This window comes from Corythoichthys intestinalis, chromosome 1, assembly GCF_030265065.1.
Source record: "Corythoichthys intestinalis isolate RoL2023-P3 chromosome 1, ASM3026506v1, whole genome shotgun sequence".
Lineage (NCBI taxonomy): Eukaryota > Metazoa > Chordata > Actinopteri > Syngnathiformes > Syngnathidae > Corythoichthys > Corythoichthys intestinalis.
Window position 1 is genome coordinate 59,756,413 of NC_080395.1, and position 18,865 is coordinate 59,775,277.

Consider the following 18,865-nt stretch of genomic DNA (forward strand, 5'->3'; position numbering starts at 1 on the left):
TGATGACAGTGGCCCTAAAATATAGTATTTTCAACTTACAGGATTCAAGTGTTTGGCCCAATGTTATCATTTTTACAGGCCATCAAACATCATTTCAGCACAATCAGCCCAATCATGAATGCACAACAAAAATACTTTGAAGACCATAACCACAATTACAATAGCTTCGGTCTGAGCATCTTCTGTATATAATTCTAATTTGTGTTGGTCAAGCTGAAAAAAATCTTACCAACTGCTGATCCAGGATCAAGGGGAAGTTGGTTGCCTGGAGGTCCAGGCTTTGATGGAAGATTTGATGCTGTCAGTGGACACAAAAAGTGGTTGCATGAGGGGAAATCAGTTACACAGGGTCTTTGCATTGATGTATGGCTTCTGGTCTTGTCATACCACACTGCCTCTTGGAGGTCAATGGCTACACAGTAAGCGTGCTACAAATTTTCTAGCCCAGAAGTTGGACATTTTTGGTAAGACGAGCAGAGTCAGCAGTGTGCACACAAAGATGAAATGTGAAGGGAGTTTACCTTGGTCATTAGCCATTTTGTCAGAGGATTCAGCTTAAAGACAGAAGAGAAGGAGAAAAGAAAATGGGGAATAAAAAAAAGCAGGTTATCTCAAAAGAACAGTGTGAGACAGAAACAGCAAGAAAAAGCCTGGGAAGAAGTGGAAGGCAGTAATATATGAAATTGAGTCAAGTAAAAAATAAAATAAAATAAATAAAGTACTCTACAGTCAAGACAAGCTGACAAATATGTAAAACAAAGTCAGGCAAAGTTTAATCAAAACAGTAGCACAAAACTTATTTCAAGTCCTGTTATATTTGACAAGGCTTTCTATCAGATGCACACAATTGTGAGATGTGTGCACCTCATTTAGTGTCTCTGGTGAAGACTTGGGTAACAAAATGTCCGTTGTCTACTGGAACAAAATAATATACATATAAACATTTCTTCTAAAATTGATTTAAGTTTGACTCATAAAATGTAAATTTGCAGGTCAGTCATAAGATATTTTAATGTGATCCATTAAAATCTAATGGGCTGTATTAAACTTGTTTTGACGCTGTCATTGAACATTATTTTTACTATTATACTAAAAGGTGCATGTTAGAGCAGATTAATGTTTCATTTGCAGAAATATTACATCAAATACCAACCTTTAACAGGAATTTAGACAAAGTTGGATGCAAACAATGTAACTGTTAAGCATTATAGAAATAAAGTCACCCAGGAGTTACTACTACACACAGAAAAGAGTGATTGTGGAGAAAAGCTACAAAGGTTTGGCCATTGTTAAAGACACTGTCTACTTGTAAAATAATCTATATAGCTTACTAATGCAAAGTCAAGTTGGAACGCTTCACGTCAATTAATCTGATTGATTTGTGTGCGGTTGTTTTGGATAGCAACAGAGAATTCAACTAATATATCTCCATTTGGAATTGATGCTTTTAAAGATACTGAAAACACTAATAACCTTTTTTCCTCTTTTAGCATGCATTTACACAACAATATACAGTGGGGAGAACAAGTATTTGATACACTGTCAATGGGTTTTCCCATTGGAAGTGTGTCAAATACTTGTTCTCCCCACTGTATATAAACAACTTTTAAAAATAAAATTAAAAATGGCTCTTTGTTCCCAACTCAGGAGTTTTTACTGTACTTTACATTAAGCCGGGGTGGGCAAACAATTCCACAAAGGCCCACAGTGGGTGCGGGTTTTCGTTGCAACCCATCAAGTGCTTATAAGTGCAATCAGTTGATTACAGTCAGGTGCTTGTTTTGCCAGGCCCCTCAGTGGTTAAGCTGCCTGTGCTGGATCAGTTGTAACAAAGACCAGGACCCACTGCAACACTTAAGGACCAGTTTGCCCACCCATGAGCTTGCAACTAGTTTAGCACTCTGGTGTTTCCATTGTGCCAACCCCTCAAGAGGCCACACCTCTACATGAGGCTTCCATAACACTGCTGTTCAGTGTCTTGTTATCATTGACTATTAAGAGGAACAGTATATTTACGGTATTCTAACTGAACAGTGAGTGCGCTTGAGCAAGTAAGCAGGAATTTGTGAGTAACTTAAAGACACAATATTGTTCCTTCTAAATAAAAAATACCACGTCTCATAATTTCAATTAGGTTGCTGTAGCAAATATACTGTAAGTGCTTCAAATTACAGCTCATTTTTTGCCGTGTTATTAAAGACAAACTCACTCTTTGGGGTTCTAAACTGTACGGCCTCAGATGTTGGGCCCATGCCCTTTGAGTTTCGAGCCTCAATCTTGAAGTAGTATGTTGTGTCTAGAGTCAGGTCCTGGATCTGGTGGGTCAAGCGGTTGCCCACCACAGGTTCAACAACCCAGTCGTGATCCTCAGCATTGACATCTGTGCTGTAGTAGATGATGTAACCTACAAAAAACAGTAGAAGGCTAGGTTAGGTCCATACTACAGGTCTTAATGCACAAATCCAATTTTTTTGCCATATCCGTGTTTTTGGCGTGCCCGTTCAGAATGCCTTTGTCCATTGAGACCATTCAAGTTTCACGCATGCACACTAATTCGCAGTCTGAGATGCGCTCAGCAAAGAGACCCGCATGCGCAGAAGCATCAAAACAAATTACATATGCTAGTTGTATGTCATTCCAGGGTGATCATATTTTGATTTCCAAAACGAAGACAGTAAGACACACATAACAGACATTATTAATCCCCGTTTAGTCTTATATTCAAAGTTTATATGGACTGATAGAACGCATACACGCACACACGAGCCTTGACGTGTGTGCGTGAAATGACGTGGGTGCGTCAGTTTGCCCCGACTCCGCCATGTGTGCAATAATTAAATATTGCCTATCCGGCGCACAGAATGAAAATCGAAAATTGTAAGGCTTTTCCTTTTCTTAATTTTATTTTATATGACTGTAGTGAAGCCCGATTCGTGCTTAAAAGCAGAGTTCAAGCTAGGCGCTAATGCCTACATCGCTGCCGTCTTCCGTGCCTCTTGCTCTTTGCTGACGTAATTGCTGCATGAATTCAGATTTGGGAGTCTTTACAGTTCAGACTGCCAGTCACATTCTGAAAAAATGTGGCCCAGATTGGATTTTTACCACATACGAAAGTGACCCAGATCGGATTTGAAATGGTCCCGTTCTATGCGACTTGTCACGTTCAGACCGTCAAGTTAATGCCTCACTCGAGTCGGAAAAACACGAAAAAATCGGATTCGTGCATTAAGACCTGTAGTATGAACGTAGCCATAGTTTCATGCCAAAACTGGTTTTCAAAGTAGAATCATTGACGACTTAAAAACAGGTTGCATTCAGAGTAAAGAAACATGAATAACACCATGTGAATATTTTGTGACTTACCAGTGATCTTTCCGTTGGCCTCTGAGGGAGGCTGCCAATTGATGATGATAGTCCGAGGTTTGTTCTCTTTGCTCACCACTGTCACATCTTTGGGGGAGGAGCTGGGAACTATCAAAGGCATTGGCAGATAACATTGACTATGGTGAAAACTAGAGTTGTCCAATAATGACTTTTTAACCGATATCCTGATATTGTTCAACTCCAAAAATCCAATAACGAAATACAACAGATAACAATATATGCAGAGGTGGGTAGAAACTAAAGGAGTTCCAAAAAAATCAATTATTAGATGCATCGCGATTCGACATGTGACGATTCAATACGATTCATAAAGGTTAAAAAACAATGATTTTCCCTAATAACTTTATTACAGCCGCTCGTAGCGGAACGAAATTCAAGACACGTCTGCTGCCCGGACACCTTTAACGGACACATGCATGCACAACGTTATGATGGATGCTGGCGGTTACTGAGCAAGAGATTTACTCCTTTTTAAGAGACTGAAAAATACATTTGTGTATGAGACAGGCAGGAACCTGGTTGTCGCGCTTCTGTGCGCAAGTTATTTTTTAGAGCGAGAGGGGAAGAGAGATTGTTCGTTGCTCCTTGTCTTTCAGATGTCCAGCAGTAGTTTCAAGTCATGTCAATTGAAAAATGTCCTGTGTTGCTAAGACCCATGTGCGTATATAAGAGGTGAGTACACGAACCCTCTTATTCTGTTTAGCCTTGATTGTTGTTGTTATTGCGACGTTAACAGTTAGCGCTGAGCGCTAAGATAACTAGCTAATTCGCTAACGTGTATTTCATATGCAGAACGTGTAAAACCATGATTAAGTACAGCGGTAACATTACAAACATGCGAAATAGTACAGAAATCTGTGAAAACAAAGTATACTGGTTAAAAGAAGTCTTATTTCTAAAGACACTTTGTTTTCAGAAAATGTGGAATTCGTTCCACTTCTGTAAATTTTATTGTATTGTTGAAAGAAATAGGTACTGCCTTTAATGTTTTAGCACTTTCTTGAAATAAAATAAAATAAAATAAAATAAATAAATAAATAAAGCAGCAGTTTAAGGCAGCTTTTGTTGTATGGGCATCTTTCCATCGTTCCTGTTGAATCATTAGGATAGTTTGAATAAATAATGGGCATAAATTTGTTTGGCTACTTTATTAATTTGTAATGTACAATTCATCGAGAATCGTGATAATCGCGTTAACTGTGTTCATCGTCAATATCGTGATCATCGTTAACCATAATCGAATCGTAACACCCTGAATCGTAATTGAACCTAATCGTGGGGTGCCTAAGATGGTGGGGTGCCTAGTAGTACAGTAGATGGCACACCTCTAGTAGTAACGCGTTACATGTACTCCGTTACATTTACTTGAGTAACTTTTTGAGAAAAATTTACTTTGAAGAGTAGGTTTACGAAGCCATGCTTTTTACTTTTACTTGAGTAGATTTGTGAAGAAAAAAACGCTACTCTCGCTACACAAGAGCCGTTACATTTTTCTTCTTTATCCTACATATTAGATGTATTATTATTTTTTTGCTTGCTATGGTATTGCCAAGAGTAGCTCTACTAATTTCACCAATGCGATGTCGCAATAATAATCACATGACTCCATTAGATCAATCAGACGCGAGTTTGCCGTTCTACGACCACACAAGCCTGTTCAATCACACGTCTTTAAAGCACCGTAACAAATGAAGTATTTGACATGGAGCGCTGCCCTCAACATGAATCGAAATCGTGGATTTAAAACTCTCTCCCAGTTTTTATTTCATAATAGTAACTATGAAGGAACTACAGAATTCACTACTCAAACTATGAACTATTTTCTCCACTAGGGGGCAAAATACGCAGTTACTCAAAATGTTACTCATTACTTGAGTATTCTTTTCACTGGATACTTTTTTACTTGTACTTGAGTTCATGTTTTGGATGACTACTTTTACTCTTACTTGAGTAATATTATTTTGAAGTAACGCTACTCTTACTTGGGTACAATTTTTGGCTATTCTACCCACCTCTGGATATATGCGATGGTGGATCCCCCCCCAAAAAATCCCAAGAATTTTAGTTTGTTGACATCTAATGGTCAGTAAGCAAAACTGCTGTGCTAAACTGGAAGCTGCAGCTAGTACAGAATGCTGCAGCCAGAGTCCTCAAAAATACAAGGAAGCTGGACCACATTACACCAGTTTTGAAATCGCTACACTGGCTTCCAGTGAGTCAAAGGATAGACTATAAATACTCCTGCTCGTTTACAAAACACTTAATGGCCTTGGACCAAAATATATGCTTGATTTGTTAGATTCCTATGAGACATCTAGACCCCTAAGGTCGTCTGGAACCGGTCTCCTGCATGTTCCAAGAACAAGAAACCAAGCAGGGTGAGGCAGGATTTAGTTATTATGCTCCTGACCTCTGGAAAAAGTTACCTGAACGTCTGAAGTATGCTCAAACTGTTAGCTCCTTTAAATCAGGGCTAAAAACGCTTTTGTTTAGCACTGCATATCCATAACTGTCTATATATTTCAATCTACTTGCTTTCTATTCCTCTTGTGCTTATCTCCGTTGCTGATTTCAATTATTATTATTATTATTAGTTTTTGTTTTATCTTTATTTATTTTTATTCTATTTGTGATTAAATGCGATTTTTATGTGTAATTTTATTTCTTATTTTGATTGTCTTGGTTTTTACGTTGTATTGATTTAAATGTGATTTTTATGATCTTCATGTGATGTAAAGCACTTTGAATAGCCTTGAGTTGAATTGTGCTATATAAATAAATTTGCCTTGCCTAAGCTGTGACCAGCCCTTGTAAAAAGGCAGAAGGCTTCTACATTCACTTTGAAGGCAACAAGCATATTGGCCCAAAACCAATAATGAAAAAAACGATGTCGATATTATCTGATATCATTTTAAAATGCTTTCATCGGCGGATATTATCAGCTACCGGATAATATCGGGCAGTTCTCGTGAAAACAAACATCCCCAAAAAATTACAGTGTTCTTCTGCAAACTTAACTATTCAAGATGCTTAATACAAGTATTGATTTGATGCATTTTTTAAAAAATTGTTGTGTTACTAACCAATGCATTTTTTTTTAAAGTGTTGTGTTACCAACCAGCTACTGTACAGTTGTGTACTGTAATGTTAAAGTGAAGGGAGGCGATTCAATCCGTCCATTATTCTGTCTGATAGAAAAGTAATGCTTCACATCCAATAGACAATTATAAAACATTTTATGGGTGCATCAATCATTCTAAGATTTTCACTATTCTCGTTGGTGCTTGGTCCCCATCCAAGACGAACAGTAGGGGAACAATGTAATACAAGGAAAACTATATCTAACATTGTATCATCTTGAGCTCTCATGCAACAGTGATATAATCAATGGCTATATAGACCACTAGGGGTTTATATGTATTAATTTGTCACATTTTGATGCATGTATAGAGCGCTCATACTGGTTTCAAACGTGGTTCCCTGTGCTGTCATGCTCCATGTACTGGTGCGTCGGCCTTTGGTCACCATAACGGAGAACTCGTACAGCGTATTGGGCTTCAGTCCTGTCACCACATGGTTCAGGCTAGTGGTGTTGGCCATCTGCGAACAAAAGAGAAAGACGGAGTGTAAGAAGATACCACAAGATAGGATTAAGCATAATGGATCTAGGATTTGATTTGAATTTCAAATACGCTGATCCACAAATGGACAAAATTGGTCCTGCCTAAGCAGTTTCTGATGTCATTGCCCACATTTAACATTTAATCAGGGTCGGGTTGGGGGAGACAATGTTTTACAAGGCTCACAGTTTTTTGTTAATGTATAACTTTCAAGTCTATGTTAGGGCTGGAGGCCAGACGGTGGAACGACGACAGCTGCGAGTGATCACAATTAGCCGCCTTCATAAGCCTGTTCGTTGTTGCCGCTCGTCGCCACACCAACTCTTTCGGCATCCCCGTCAGTCATGTCCAGCATTCAGGTAGTTCTCGTATTGTATCGCACACGGTTAATCCGACTTCTTGTTCTGTCCCAGGATTCCCTGTGGCTGATTCCTGAGCTGTACCGTCGCCCGATTGAACGTCCGTCAACTTTTGCCAGCTACGACCCAGCGTGCACGTGCAATGCTGTGACCCTCATGCGCGCTTCTGTCAATAAACCTTGCATAAAATTACTGACATTATCCCTTGTCTGCTTTGGGGTCCTATTCCTAGCGCACCCTAACAACCTAGTTCATATTCCAAAGGATTTCTCTGCTCTGCTCTCAAACAAACATATCTACATTAATTAGTGTCCTGTGCTCAAGTGAAGACTACAACAGCAGATGGTGAGATACATATTTTCACAATATACAGGTCGATACAGAGTGTTCTGTAGAAGCAGAAATGAGAGCACATCGAGTATTTTACACATTAAAAAAAGGCCTTGTTTATAAATGTGCCAATATATTGGATTTAGTCAATTGGATTGACACTTAGGCCATGTCTACACGTAGCAGGGTATTTGGCAAAAAGAACGACAAATTTCTACGACTTGGCCTAAAGTTGAAACATCACTGACTGCGACAAACTTTGTCAATACGTCACACATAAGACCAATGTTGACATTTGCAGTAAATTACAAAGGTGCTTTTTTGCTTCCATTTATTTACAAACTCTTGCAGTGCTTCATATTGACGAACACATGCGAAGGATGGGGGTATAATGGACAATTATTTTTCGCCCACTATTATAAATGTACTTAAAAAACGAATGCACGTGTTTGGCTGTGGAAGCTTTTTTTTCTACAAACGTGCTGGTGTGGGCGTAATTATTTTTTCCCGACGTATTAGGGCAGGATCCTTGGTTTTAAAAAACCCTGCTAGGAGTAGACATGGCCTGAATGAAGCCTGTGGCGCTCTTTAATCACTGTCACAGTGTACAAATCACACTTAACAATCATTGACTGATTTGATTGATTGACTTATTTTGAGCCGTAATAACAAAATACAACTACCAGAGTAGAGCTGTCTCAACAACAAAATCTCATCCTATTTGACTGTATACTTTTAAAGGGACTGTGCAACTGACATCAACATTAATAGATTATTTGATTAGGCCATGGAAACGATTGTTTAATAAGAATGCCAAATTTGAACGAATAAAAACATTGCTTACTATATGTAATAAGGGGTCCGATCACGTCATTTTCAAAGTATCGGAATCGGCAAAAAAATATCGGTCATGCCTTTTTTAAATATATATATATTTTTTAATTAAATCGTTTTCTTATTGTATTTAATGTTACAGACATAATATGTTACACTCATCCAAGGTCTTTAGTTTAGGCTTAAGGTAGGGCTATCAAATTTATCCCGATAACGGTGGTAATTATTCCCCCCCCCCCCCCCCCCCCCCACACACACAATATTTTTATTGATTTTCAAATTAATAATTCACACCATCAAAACAATACCATAAAGAGACCACACCGAGAACACACCCACAAAAAATAACAAAAAAAAAACAAAAACAAAAGTTGTTCCTCTACCATTATTAAACTCCAGCTTCACCCCATTTAACCTCCATAAACACAAAATCACAGTCCCTAATATGATACTGTAAGCCTCAAGACAATTTCATCTTTTTGACATAATTCATAAAAGGTGTCCACAAGTCCTCAAAAAGCTGTTGTTTGCCCTTCAATATGTATGTCATGCGTTCTAGAGGAATAAATGACAACATCTGATTGATCCATTGTTTGGCAGAAGGTCCACGATCCGATTTCCATACTAATGCAATGCATTTCTTTGCCATTATTAAACCAAAATTGATAAGTGTCTGTTCATGTTTGTTGAAATTGTGTTCTTCTGGAAACAATCCCAACAGAAAAAACTTTGGTCCAAATGGAATGTCTTTTAAAATCATTCCCTCCAACGTGCTTCTTACTTCATCCCAAAATTTCTTAACTTTTCCACATTGCCATACACAGTGATACAGGGTACCTTTTTCTCCTGTACATTTAAAGCAGGTATCGGGAATATTTTTATTATATATGTTTAGTTCTGTTGGTGTTATGTATGTTCTCATTATCCACTTGTATTGAATAAGTGTCAACCGTGCGTTCATGCATATGGTTTGAGCATTTACACACAGCTTAGCCCATTCCCTTTCTGTTATGCCCTTATCCAAGTTATGAATCCATGCCCTCATTTTGTCCTTTGAATTTTCAGGAGAATTACACATTAGTATTTTGTACAAAATCGAGATAGCCCCTCTCCTAAGAATGTCTTTAGTCATCAAATTCTCTAAAAAAGTGAGAGGAGGTTTAAGGAGATCAAGACTGTGAGGTAATTAATTGAAAAAAAAAAAAAAAAAAGATCACGTTAAAATATTTAACGCAATTAATGCATGCACTGCACGACACACTCACGCATTGTCCCGCTCAATCTGTAATGGTGCCGTTTTACCTATATAGAGAGATAAAAGGCAGCGTAAAATGAGTAGAGTGAATTTTGGCAGCCTTTGGAGCCTTTTTTTAATTGGCTAAAGCCTTACAATCCCTCTCTCTACGATTAGAAATATCATGGGAAGCAATGTGGGGAAGCAAGGTAGCAATTGATCTTTTTCTTTACACCTTATGTTATTTCCCAACGCGGAGAAGATATATAAATTTGTAGCACTACGCACAGTCATGGTTCCACTTCCCATCATGCATTTGGGCATGGCTACAGTATTATTTACTGAAAGCTCAACAAATACACTAGATGGCAATTTTTAGTCACAATATACAAAGTCACAAGTCTTTCTATCCGTGGATCCCTCTCACAGAAAGAATGTTAATAATGTAAATGCCATCTTGAGGATTTATTGTCATAATAAACAAATACAGTACTTACAGTATGTACTGTATGTTGAATGTATATATTCGTCCGAGTTTTATTCATTTTTTTCATAATGCACTGCCAAAATGTATATGATCGGGAAAAATTATTGGGAATGATTGGAATTGAATCGGGAGCAAAAAAAAGCAATCGGATCGGGAAATATCGGGATCGGCAGATACTCAAACTAAAACGATCGGATCGGGAGCAAAAAAACATGATCGGAACAACCCTAATAACAAGGCTTCAAAATGATGAAAAATAAAGCTGCTCTGTCATGTGTCAGATGCTGTAGGCATGTCTCTTGACTGTGCTGTAACCACGCCCCTTCAAGTATGAACTGCTTTTCAGTAAACCAGGTCCATGGCTGTCCACGAGTAGCTTGTTTGCTATGTTTCACAATTCATCTACCATACAACCGAAGATTTTTAAAGGCGCACTCGGTGTCAGAAGCATCTTCCTCTACTCCATATTGTTGGCACTACACCTCGAATGCTCAAGGCTGAACATCAGTCTCAGCCGTTGTGCTCCCGTCTACCGTGGAGCCAACTGCAACGTCGTGTCTTAGGGCAACATTTTTCGTACCTCTCCAAGTAAAGGTTGGCGGAAGGGTAGCCAACTGGAACATACCTACTGTTGGCTTGTGCAGTTTGATGCACCACTGTCATGACTTGTTGCTGCTTGCAGCCATGACTAGAGGTGGGAATCTTTGGGCACTTAACGATTCGATTATGATTCAGAGGCTACAATTCGATTATAAATCGATTATTGATGCCCCATGCTTTTAATGTTCCGTACATTTAATTCCAAAATTGTTCAAAAATCCTCTCAGGCTAAACCAAACTTCTACTATTTCAGTATCAAGTTAACAGTTCAAAACAGTAAATAAAATAATCAAGGATTCATTCTGTATCAGCAGCTTTAAACTACCTTCAATAAATTTAATGTAAATGGTAAATGGTGTTATACTTTGATTGTGAATCAACCGTTAAAGTTGTTAAAAATGCTCCCGTTATTCATAATATCCCTTCAGTCTACTTTTGACATGTGAAAGTTTTAAAACTGTTTCATCATTTAAAGATGGATTCAAGTCAAGATTTTGCCGATTTAGGAGTATTTTAGAAAAAACAGTTAATTAGGTTCGCTACAACAGAGCCTTCCAGAGAAGTCTAATGCTTTAAAATGGCGGCTGTTTACTAACGCCGGCAAGTCTGTCATTTTGCATCTAGTTTTCTATACATGTTCTAACGCCGCCGTCATCTGTCATCTCGCATCTAGTTCTATATATATGTAATATCTACCATAGCATCATGCGGCCGTATGTTTGTAGCAACTAGCAACTGGGCGTTGTTTGTAGCGGCTGTCAGCCGGCTGTTATTATTTTTTTTCTGTAAATCTAGCGGCATGAGTTGAACATGATATTTACTCTTGGTCCGTTCGTCATTGCTTCCCAAAGACCGCGCTGACTGTGTTTTAGTTCCGCTTTACCTCGTATTATTGAATAATCAGAATTTGGATGTTTGTGAATCGTTCTCGAATCTTCTACGAATCGCGAATAATCTAAGAATCGGAAATTTTGCACGCCTCTAGCCATGACTACTTTATTCACTATGACACAAAGCCTACATTACATAAAACATACAGTAACCTGACGTAAGATGCATTTTGGTGACAGAGCCTGTAGCAGTTGTAACCCATTTAATGATACCCCCGGACGTAACGCTAGAAATTCAGCGGGCCCTTGGCGGAATTGTAGGCGACAGGAACCCAGCTACTGTGTTGCATGACTCACCGCGTGTCAGCGGGGTGTCCCGCAACGCTGCGTGACAGCTCAATGACAGTCGTTTGTGGTTTGTGCATTATTATACAAAGCCCAAATAACATATAACACAAATGTGTGAGATTTAGCTTGATGGCGAAGTCAATGAGGGAGTTGCAATTATGCTGAAATGGCACGGACGACAGTTAGCTTTATATAATGGTAGTGATTGTAGACAGAAAGGAAGAGTTCTGAGTGACGTTATGTGGTATAACCGTTGTTAAAATGCTTCTTCATACATTTGCTTCTCAGTCAGACATCAGAGATGTGGCTTCTATACATTGATCAACCTCAAATAAAGATTTGGGCTGGCTTCAGAATGCCACATCAGTTGTTTTAGTAGCAAAATCAGAGCAAAAATTTACATCATCCAATCATGCATCCAATGATGCAATTGTGCACAATAATATCAATATGTACGGTGGCCTGCAAAAGTTTGGACACCCTGAGTGTGCCCACAACTTTTCAGGTCACAGTATGATTTAGACTTTTTGCACCTACCTTCATTTTAGTGTTGGCAGGAATGTTGGTCTTCCATCGCACTGTGTAGTAGCGGTTATCGGTGATCTTTTGGTTCTTGGGCAGCGAGTTGTCCGCCCAGGTCACCTTGATGGTGTCGTGGCTCAGCACAGACGCCTGAACACCCACAGGTGGCATCATAGGAGTGGGATCTGGTACTGGGGTGTATGGAGCATGGAAGAGTTCGTACAGGTCAACATCAGGGTCTATGGGGTCTGCCCATCAGGCAGTAAGCCCGCATGCAGGTACACAAATTAAAATGAGCAAATTAAAACACAAAGAAATGATCATGGCACAATAAGGCAGGATGCGGGGTAGGACGAACAGGCGGGAAATAAGGTTATTGGGTTAAAAGAAAGAACAGAGGGTGAATCCAAACACAAGCACAAACAAACATGGGATTGGGAATGGTGAGGAAAAAGAGAAAAGACTGTTAGAACACTAACCTCTAAAATCAGATAAATCTACAGATGTTTAAGAGTTGCTGTGTTGTATCAATACTAGTACTACAGAACTGTGAGGGAAAAGAAGAGATGCTCTAAACAGACAGAATTGTTTGTTGTACTTCCTTTGCAATGACTGAGAAACATTGTAAGAAATACTTTTAAGCAAAAAAGTCATATATATGGGAGTATTTTTTTTTTTTTTAAACTTAATGGGCGCCCCCCTCTCTTGGACCATCTGTTTGACTTGTTCAGGGTCTTCACTCCGTTAAGTGATAAAAGAATAAGCCTTGGCCTGTCATCTGCGATGCCTCTCTCTACCCACTTGTTGCTCCTCGCCCTGCATGACTCCATTCCCTAGTCGCAGTTCTTTGTACAAGCATTCATACAGTTATGAAGAGTTTTCAGGCTTTTGAGTGAAATGCAGAAGATGTGTGTGTGTCTGAGTGTGTGTGTGTTTTTCTAACTCAACTCTGGGAAAACAAAGTCCCCAGTATTTGAAAAAGGATTACTGCAATGAAGAGGGCAACATCACTCATTTCTAACCAACATTCCTCGCTTTTCACTCAAGATAAATCATAAGGTTAAAATTGATGCTACACTCTCTCAACCCAAGTTCAGCAAGTTTTTCCACAGTTTCACGTGTTTCCAAAGTATGAGTACTATGTAGGTCAGCTTGTCTTTTTAATCCTGACTTGAACAAACTGGCAGGAAAAGAAACGCGCCCCCGAGGAGGCAGCAGCAGACGATGGTGGAAGGTTTTTGGTTCTGCTTTGAGAGGAAACGTTTGGATCTGACGAAGGGTTGCCAAAGTCACAACAGGGGGTCCGGGTGTGAGCAACTCTGTGCGTGTCTACGAGGATGTGAGGAGGAGCACTGAAACTTACAGAGAGGCTTGTGCGGGTGTGCACTTAGACTGCCACCCTCCCCACCTCAAAGCATACCGACGTGATTCATGTCATCTAGCATCCCGCCCTCTCAATATTGCAACAGAGCCAGGGAGGAGACAAAGTGGCGCCATCAAGGCAGAGCAGGGAGCTGCGAGTCTAGATTTGAAAGAGGGGTGGGGGCAGACTCCCCCCTGTGACGCCCCGGGGATCCCGAGCAACTTGTCGTCATACAGTGACAAAGTGTGTATGAAGTCTGCTTTTATAGACCCGCACGAGAAATTTTCACACTTGAAGATCATTTAAGGAGAACCTCCAATTAGGACTGGTGTTTTCGTCATTAATTGAGTTGTACTGTACATTATAACGACCTTGTCTATTGTCATGGCTAGGGGCAGTGGAATTCTTCAAACCATTGAGACAAGTCGAGCTAAGCTTTGTTATTTCTGGCCCATACACTCACCCTCACACAGCCTCTTTTTAGTCCAATACTTGATAAAAGAGAAGCCCTCTTTGTTGATTTGGAGCATGGACTTATTCCATCACATTTTGAATTATAGTTACAGTGCCTTGCAAAAGTATTCGGCCCCCTTGAACCTTGCAACCTTTCGCCACATTTCAGGCTTCAAACATAAAGATATAAAATTTTAATTTTTTGTCAAGAATCAACAACAAGTGGGACAAAATCGTGAAGTGGAACAAAATTTATTGGATAATTTAAACTTTTTTAACAAATAAAAAACTGAAAAGTGGGGCGTGCAATATTATTCGGCCCCCTTGCGTTAATCCTTTGAAGCGCCACCTTTTGCTCCAATTACAGCTGCAAGTCGCTTGGGGTATGTTTCTATCAGTTTTGCACATCGAGAGACTGACATTCTTGCCCATTCTTCCTTGCAAAACAGCTTGAGCTCAGTGAGGTTGGATGGAGAGTGTTTGTGAACAGCAGTCTTCAGCTCTTTCCACAGATTCTCGATTGGATTCAGGTCTGGACTTTGATTTGGCCATTCTAACACCTGGATACGTTTATTTTTGAACCATTCCATTGTAGATTTGGCTTTATGTTTTGGATCATTGTCCTGTTGGAAGATAAATCTCCGTCCCAGTCTCAGGTCTTGTGCAGATACCAACAGGTTTTCTTCCAGAATGTTCCTGTATTTGGCTGCATCCATCTTCCCGTCAATTTTAACCATCTTCTCTGTCCCTGCTGAAGAAAAGCAGGCCCAAACCATGATGCTGCCACCACCATGTTTGACAGTGGGGATGGTGTGTTCAGGGTGATGAGCTGTGTTGCTTTTACGCCAAACATATCGTTTTGCATTGTGGCCAAAAAGTTCAATTTTGGTTTCATCTGACCAGAGCACCTTCTTCCACATGTTTGGTGTGTCTCCCAGGTGGCTTGTGGCAAACTTTAAACGAGACTTTTTATGGATATCTTTGAGAAATGGCTTTCTTCTTGCCACTCTTCCATAAAGGCCAGATTTGTGCAGTGTACGACTGATTGTTGTCCTATGGACAGACTCTCCCACCTCAGCTGTAGATCTCTGCAGTTCATCCAGAGTGATCATGGGCCTCTTGGCTGCATCTCTGATCAGTTTTCTCCTTGTTTGAGAAGAAAGTTTGGAAGGACGGCCGGGTATTGGTAGATTTGCAGTGGTCTGATGCTCCTTCCATTTCAATATGATGGCTTGCACAGTGCTCCTTGAGATGTTTAAAGCTTGGGAAATCTTTTTGTATCCAAATCCGGCTTTAAACTTCTCCACAACAGTATCTCGGACCTGCCTGGTGTGTTCCTTGGTTTTCATAATGCTCTCTGCACTTTAAACAGAACCCTGAGACTATCACAGAGCAGGTGCATTTATACAGAGACTTGATTACACACATTTGGATTCTATTTATCATCATCGGTCATTTAGGACAACATTGGATCATTCAGAGATCCTCACTGAACTTCTGGAGTGACTTTGCTGCACTGAAAGTAAAGGGGCCGAATAATATTGCACGCCCCACTTTTCAGTTTTTTATTTGTTAAAAAAGTTTAAATTATCCAATAAATGTTGTTCCACTTCACGATTGTGTCCCACTTGTTGTTGATTCTTGACAAAAAAATTAAATTTCATATCTTTATGTTTGAAGCCTGAAATGTGGCGAAAGGTTGCAAGATTCAAGGGGGCCGAATACTTTTGCAAGGCACTGTACACCTATTGGCTACAACATTAGGTGGACAGTTACAATTTATTGAGACAAAATTGGTATGCTGTCACAAGAATTCTTGTTTAACATAACATTTTGATTGACACGGTGTTCATTGTTATTATTGAAATTTTCAATAATGTTAGTTTGGTGAACAAATAAAACATTTTAAGATATTTCACAAGTAGAGTAGACCTGGTGCCTTGCTTTGACTAGAAAAAAAAATATTACTTGACAACAAAGCTTTGAATATACTGTAAATATCGAGTGACAGACTGGCGGTTGTTTCTGAGATCAATATTCCTACCTGACTGTGGCCTTGTGATGGCGCTCTCATATACAGGAATCCCTTCACCAACGTTGTTGAAGGCCTTGAGTGTGATCACATAATGGGAGCTGGGGTCTGAACCAGAAAGAGATGCAGAGATGGAGTGCAGCAACATAAACTGATGCAGCCACTTAAACAAGCGGAAACTGTAGAGAACTTCAACTAATCGCGGCGATAGTCGCCCGAGAGAGCATCTGAATAAAATAATTCATCTTTCTGCGACTGTGATGAAGGCTTAAAATATGTGATCAAATTTCTCGAGTAGCCAATGCTTTTTTCTTTGCGGCTTGACATAACTTTATATGAATTGAAAAATATTGATCTTAAAATTACGTCAAAATTGACCATCATTCATTTGGTGACTTTTAAACTTAGCATTAGCATTTGCAAATGCACACTTTTACTGCAGGGCTACAGTCTTTGAACAGGTCTTTATACCTGTCTGATAAGACAATACTGCTTAGTTAAAAACTAAATTAATTTTTCAATTACATGATATCTCATCATTTGTAATTCTTGATGAATGACTTTCTCTTACCAAGGTTTTCAATAGTGTAGTAGCGCTGCTTGTAATCTACTTTGATGGTCTGAGCATGAGGGCTGCCAATGCCGTAGCCAATACTGTAGCCACGTACGACAATATCCTGGTTCTCTGGTGGCGTCCAGCTCACCACTATGCTGTTGACCAGCGGACGGACATGTAGAGAGCTGGGCTGGTCTGGGACCCGAGATTCTGGTGAGTGAAGTTGATGTGGAAAAAAAATGTTACATAAGGCAAGTCCAGGGTAAGAGTGTATGAAACGAGAGTTACTTTTGTAACTAGGGTTCTATTTCATTTCTCCTGACCGCTAGAGGGCGGTGCTTAGCACCTGGATATCTACAAGTAAAGCAGTAAATATTACCATCCAGGTCACTTTCAAATGTCTCTGCTGTAGTCCAGTCAGTGGCTGGGCCCGTGCCGTTCACGGTTATGGCAGCTACCCGGAAGGAATATTCTGTCCCACGCTCGAGACCTGCACCAGAAGAAAAGTGATATTTTTAGTGACTTAGTGACTTTTTAAAATATGCACAAAAACCTCTGAAGGATCTGAAGTGAGCATTTCTAAGCCTGCCTCACCATGGTATTCCCCTCTCAAAAACATCACAGCAATGAAAATTGACATCTCCACATGGGTTTAGACTGTTTTGATAGGTACAAATATGCAGCACTTGAGAAAGTGTGCCTTAAAAAAAGCTTGATGGAAGTTAAAAAAAAAAAAAAAAAAAAATCTAAGGAGTTTGAAAAGTCTGGATCCTGTGTCACTACTGGGTGCCAGCATTGGTATTCATGAGTGCCTACTAACATATGATCTGTTTCGACTTTCATATGCTAAAAATGGAAAGAAAAAAATAATTGTACATTTTTCCTATGTGTTCCCACCATTCTGCTCTTGTAGTTGGCACTTACACCACGTGCCGACTATTCTAGGCCACCCTTGGGCTAGCTTCTAAAGTTTGCCAAACTGTGCCTTTGAGGCTATGTCTTCTAAATTAATTTGAACCAACAAACATCCCTCTGTTTTATGCCTCCAGAATGTTTGAAAAAGGATTGAATCAACTTTTAAGTGCATATTCTCTTTGATGCAGTGCACAGCGGGCGGTCAAGCCACTTGAAAGTTGCTGAGCCAACATCTAATATTAATCACCAATTGATTTTGGTTATGGCTGCGGGGGTTTGTAACACCACCACCACCACAAACCCACTGAGACAAGTTAAGATAAGATTCTCGCTCTAATAAAATAAACCAAACACTTGGCCACTCAGTCAACAGTCCCTATTTTTAAGCCTTAGGACCTCCAAGCAACATTTTGGCCAAGCAAGTCCACATGCCCCAAAGTCAAAAAATAATTCAATGATAAGGCCCTAAAGGTGAATGACAACACCAGATCAGGCATAAAGAACAGTCTGCACAGTGCCTGTGCTCTGCTCATTAATGAAGTCCACCAAGTATGCATGTCACCAAGAGTCCTGTAACATTTGTTGCAATTGCTTAACTCATGTGGTTTCTTTCCAGAGAAATGGGCACATTGAGCAAAATAGGCAAAAAAATGATGTGATGTTCCGTCAAGGTTTGTGATAACTCGTTGGGCAAGGCTAGCATCAACAACATCTATCCATAGACTTCACCATTAGCCTGGTACACCAGACTCACCGCTGTTCCAGCTATTGAGTCTGGCCACCATTCAGCGGATAAAATTTCCAGGGCGGAGCAAGCCACAGCAAACAGACAGCGGAGTGGACCAATCAGCGACGGGCGGACGTGACGTTAGTAAAGCGACGAGGGACTTGTGCGCGGAAGTAAACATACAAGTAGAGCTGAGTTTATTCAACATAGCTAGCGCGAGACAGACTGTTGTCAATGACTTGTATCGATGTGTTTTTGGTCATTTAAAATT

General features: G+C 39.8%; 1 protein-coding gene across 9 annotated transcripts in view; it reads right to left on the bottom strand.

Moving 5' to 3' along the window:
• neo1a (neogenin 1a) overlaps nt 1–18,865 on the bottom strand; it is a 303,823-nt gene that overhangs the window by 13,351 nt on the left and 271,607 nt on the right. For 6 of the 9 annotated variants that reach the window (XM_057834057.1, XM_057834073.1, XM_057834013.1 and 3 more), the window contains exons 14-22: nt 17,332–17,442; nt 16,968–17,162; nt 16,409–16,504; nt 12,564–12,796; nt 6,846–6,984; nt 3,364–3,471; nt 2,210–2,404; nt 522–554; nt 230–298 (exon numbers count right to left, since the gene is read on the bottom strand). In XM_057834057.1, coding sequence (XP_057690040.1) covers nt 230–298; nt 522–554; nt 2,210–2,404; nt 3,364–3,471; nt 6,846–6,984; nt 12,564–12,796; nt 16,409–16,504; nt 16,968–17,162; nt 17,332–17,442 — 1,179 coding nt within the window. The remainder of the gene's footprint in view (nt 1–229; nt 299–521; nt 555–2,209; nt 2,405–3,363; nt 3,472–6,845; nt 6,985–12,563; nt 12,797–16,408; nt 16,505–16,967; nt 17,163–17,331; nt 17,443–18,865) is intronic. The other 3 variants (XM_057834030.1, XM_057834082.1, XM_057834022.1) reach the window with 2 other exon arrangements.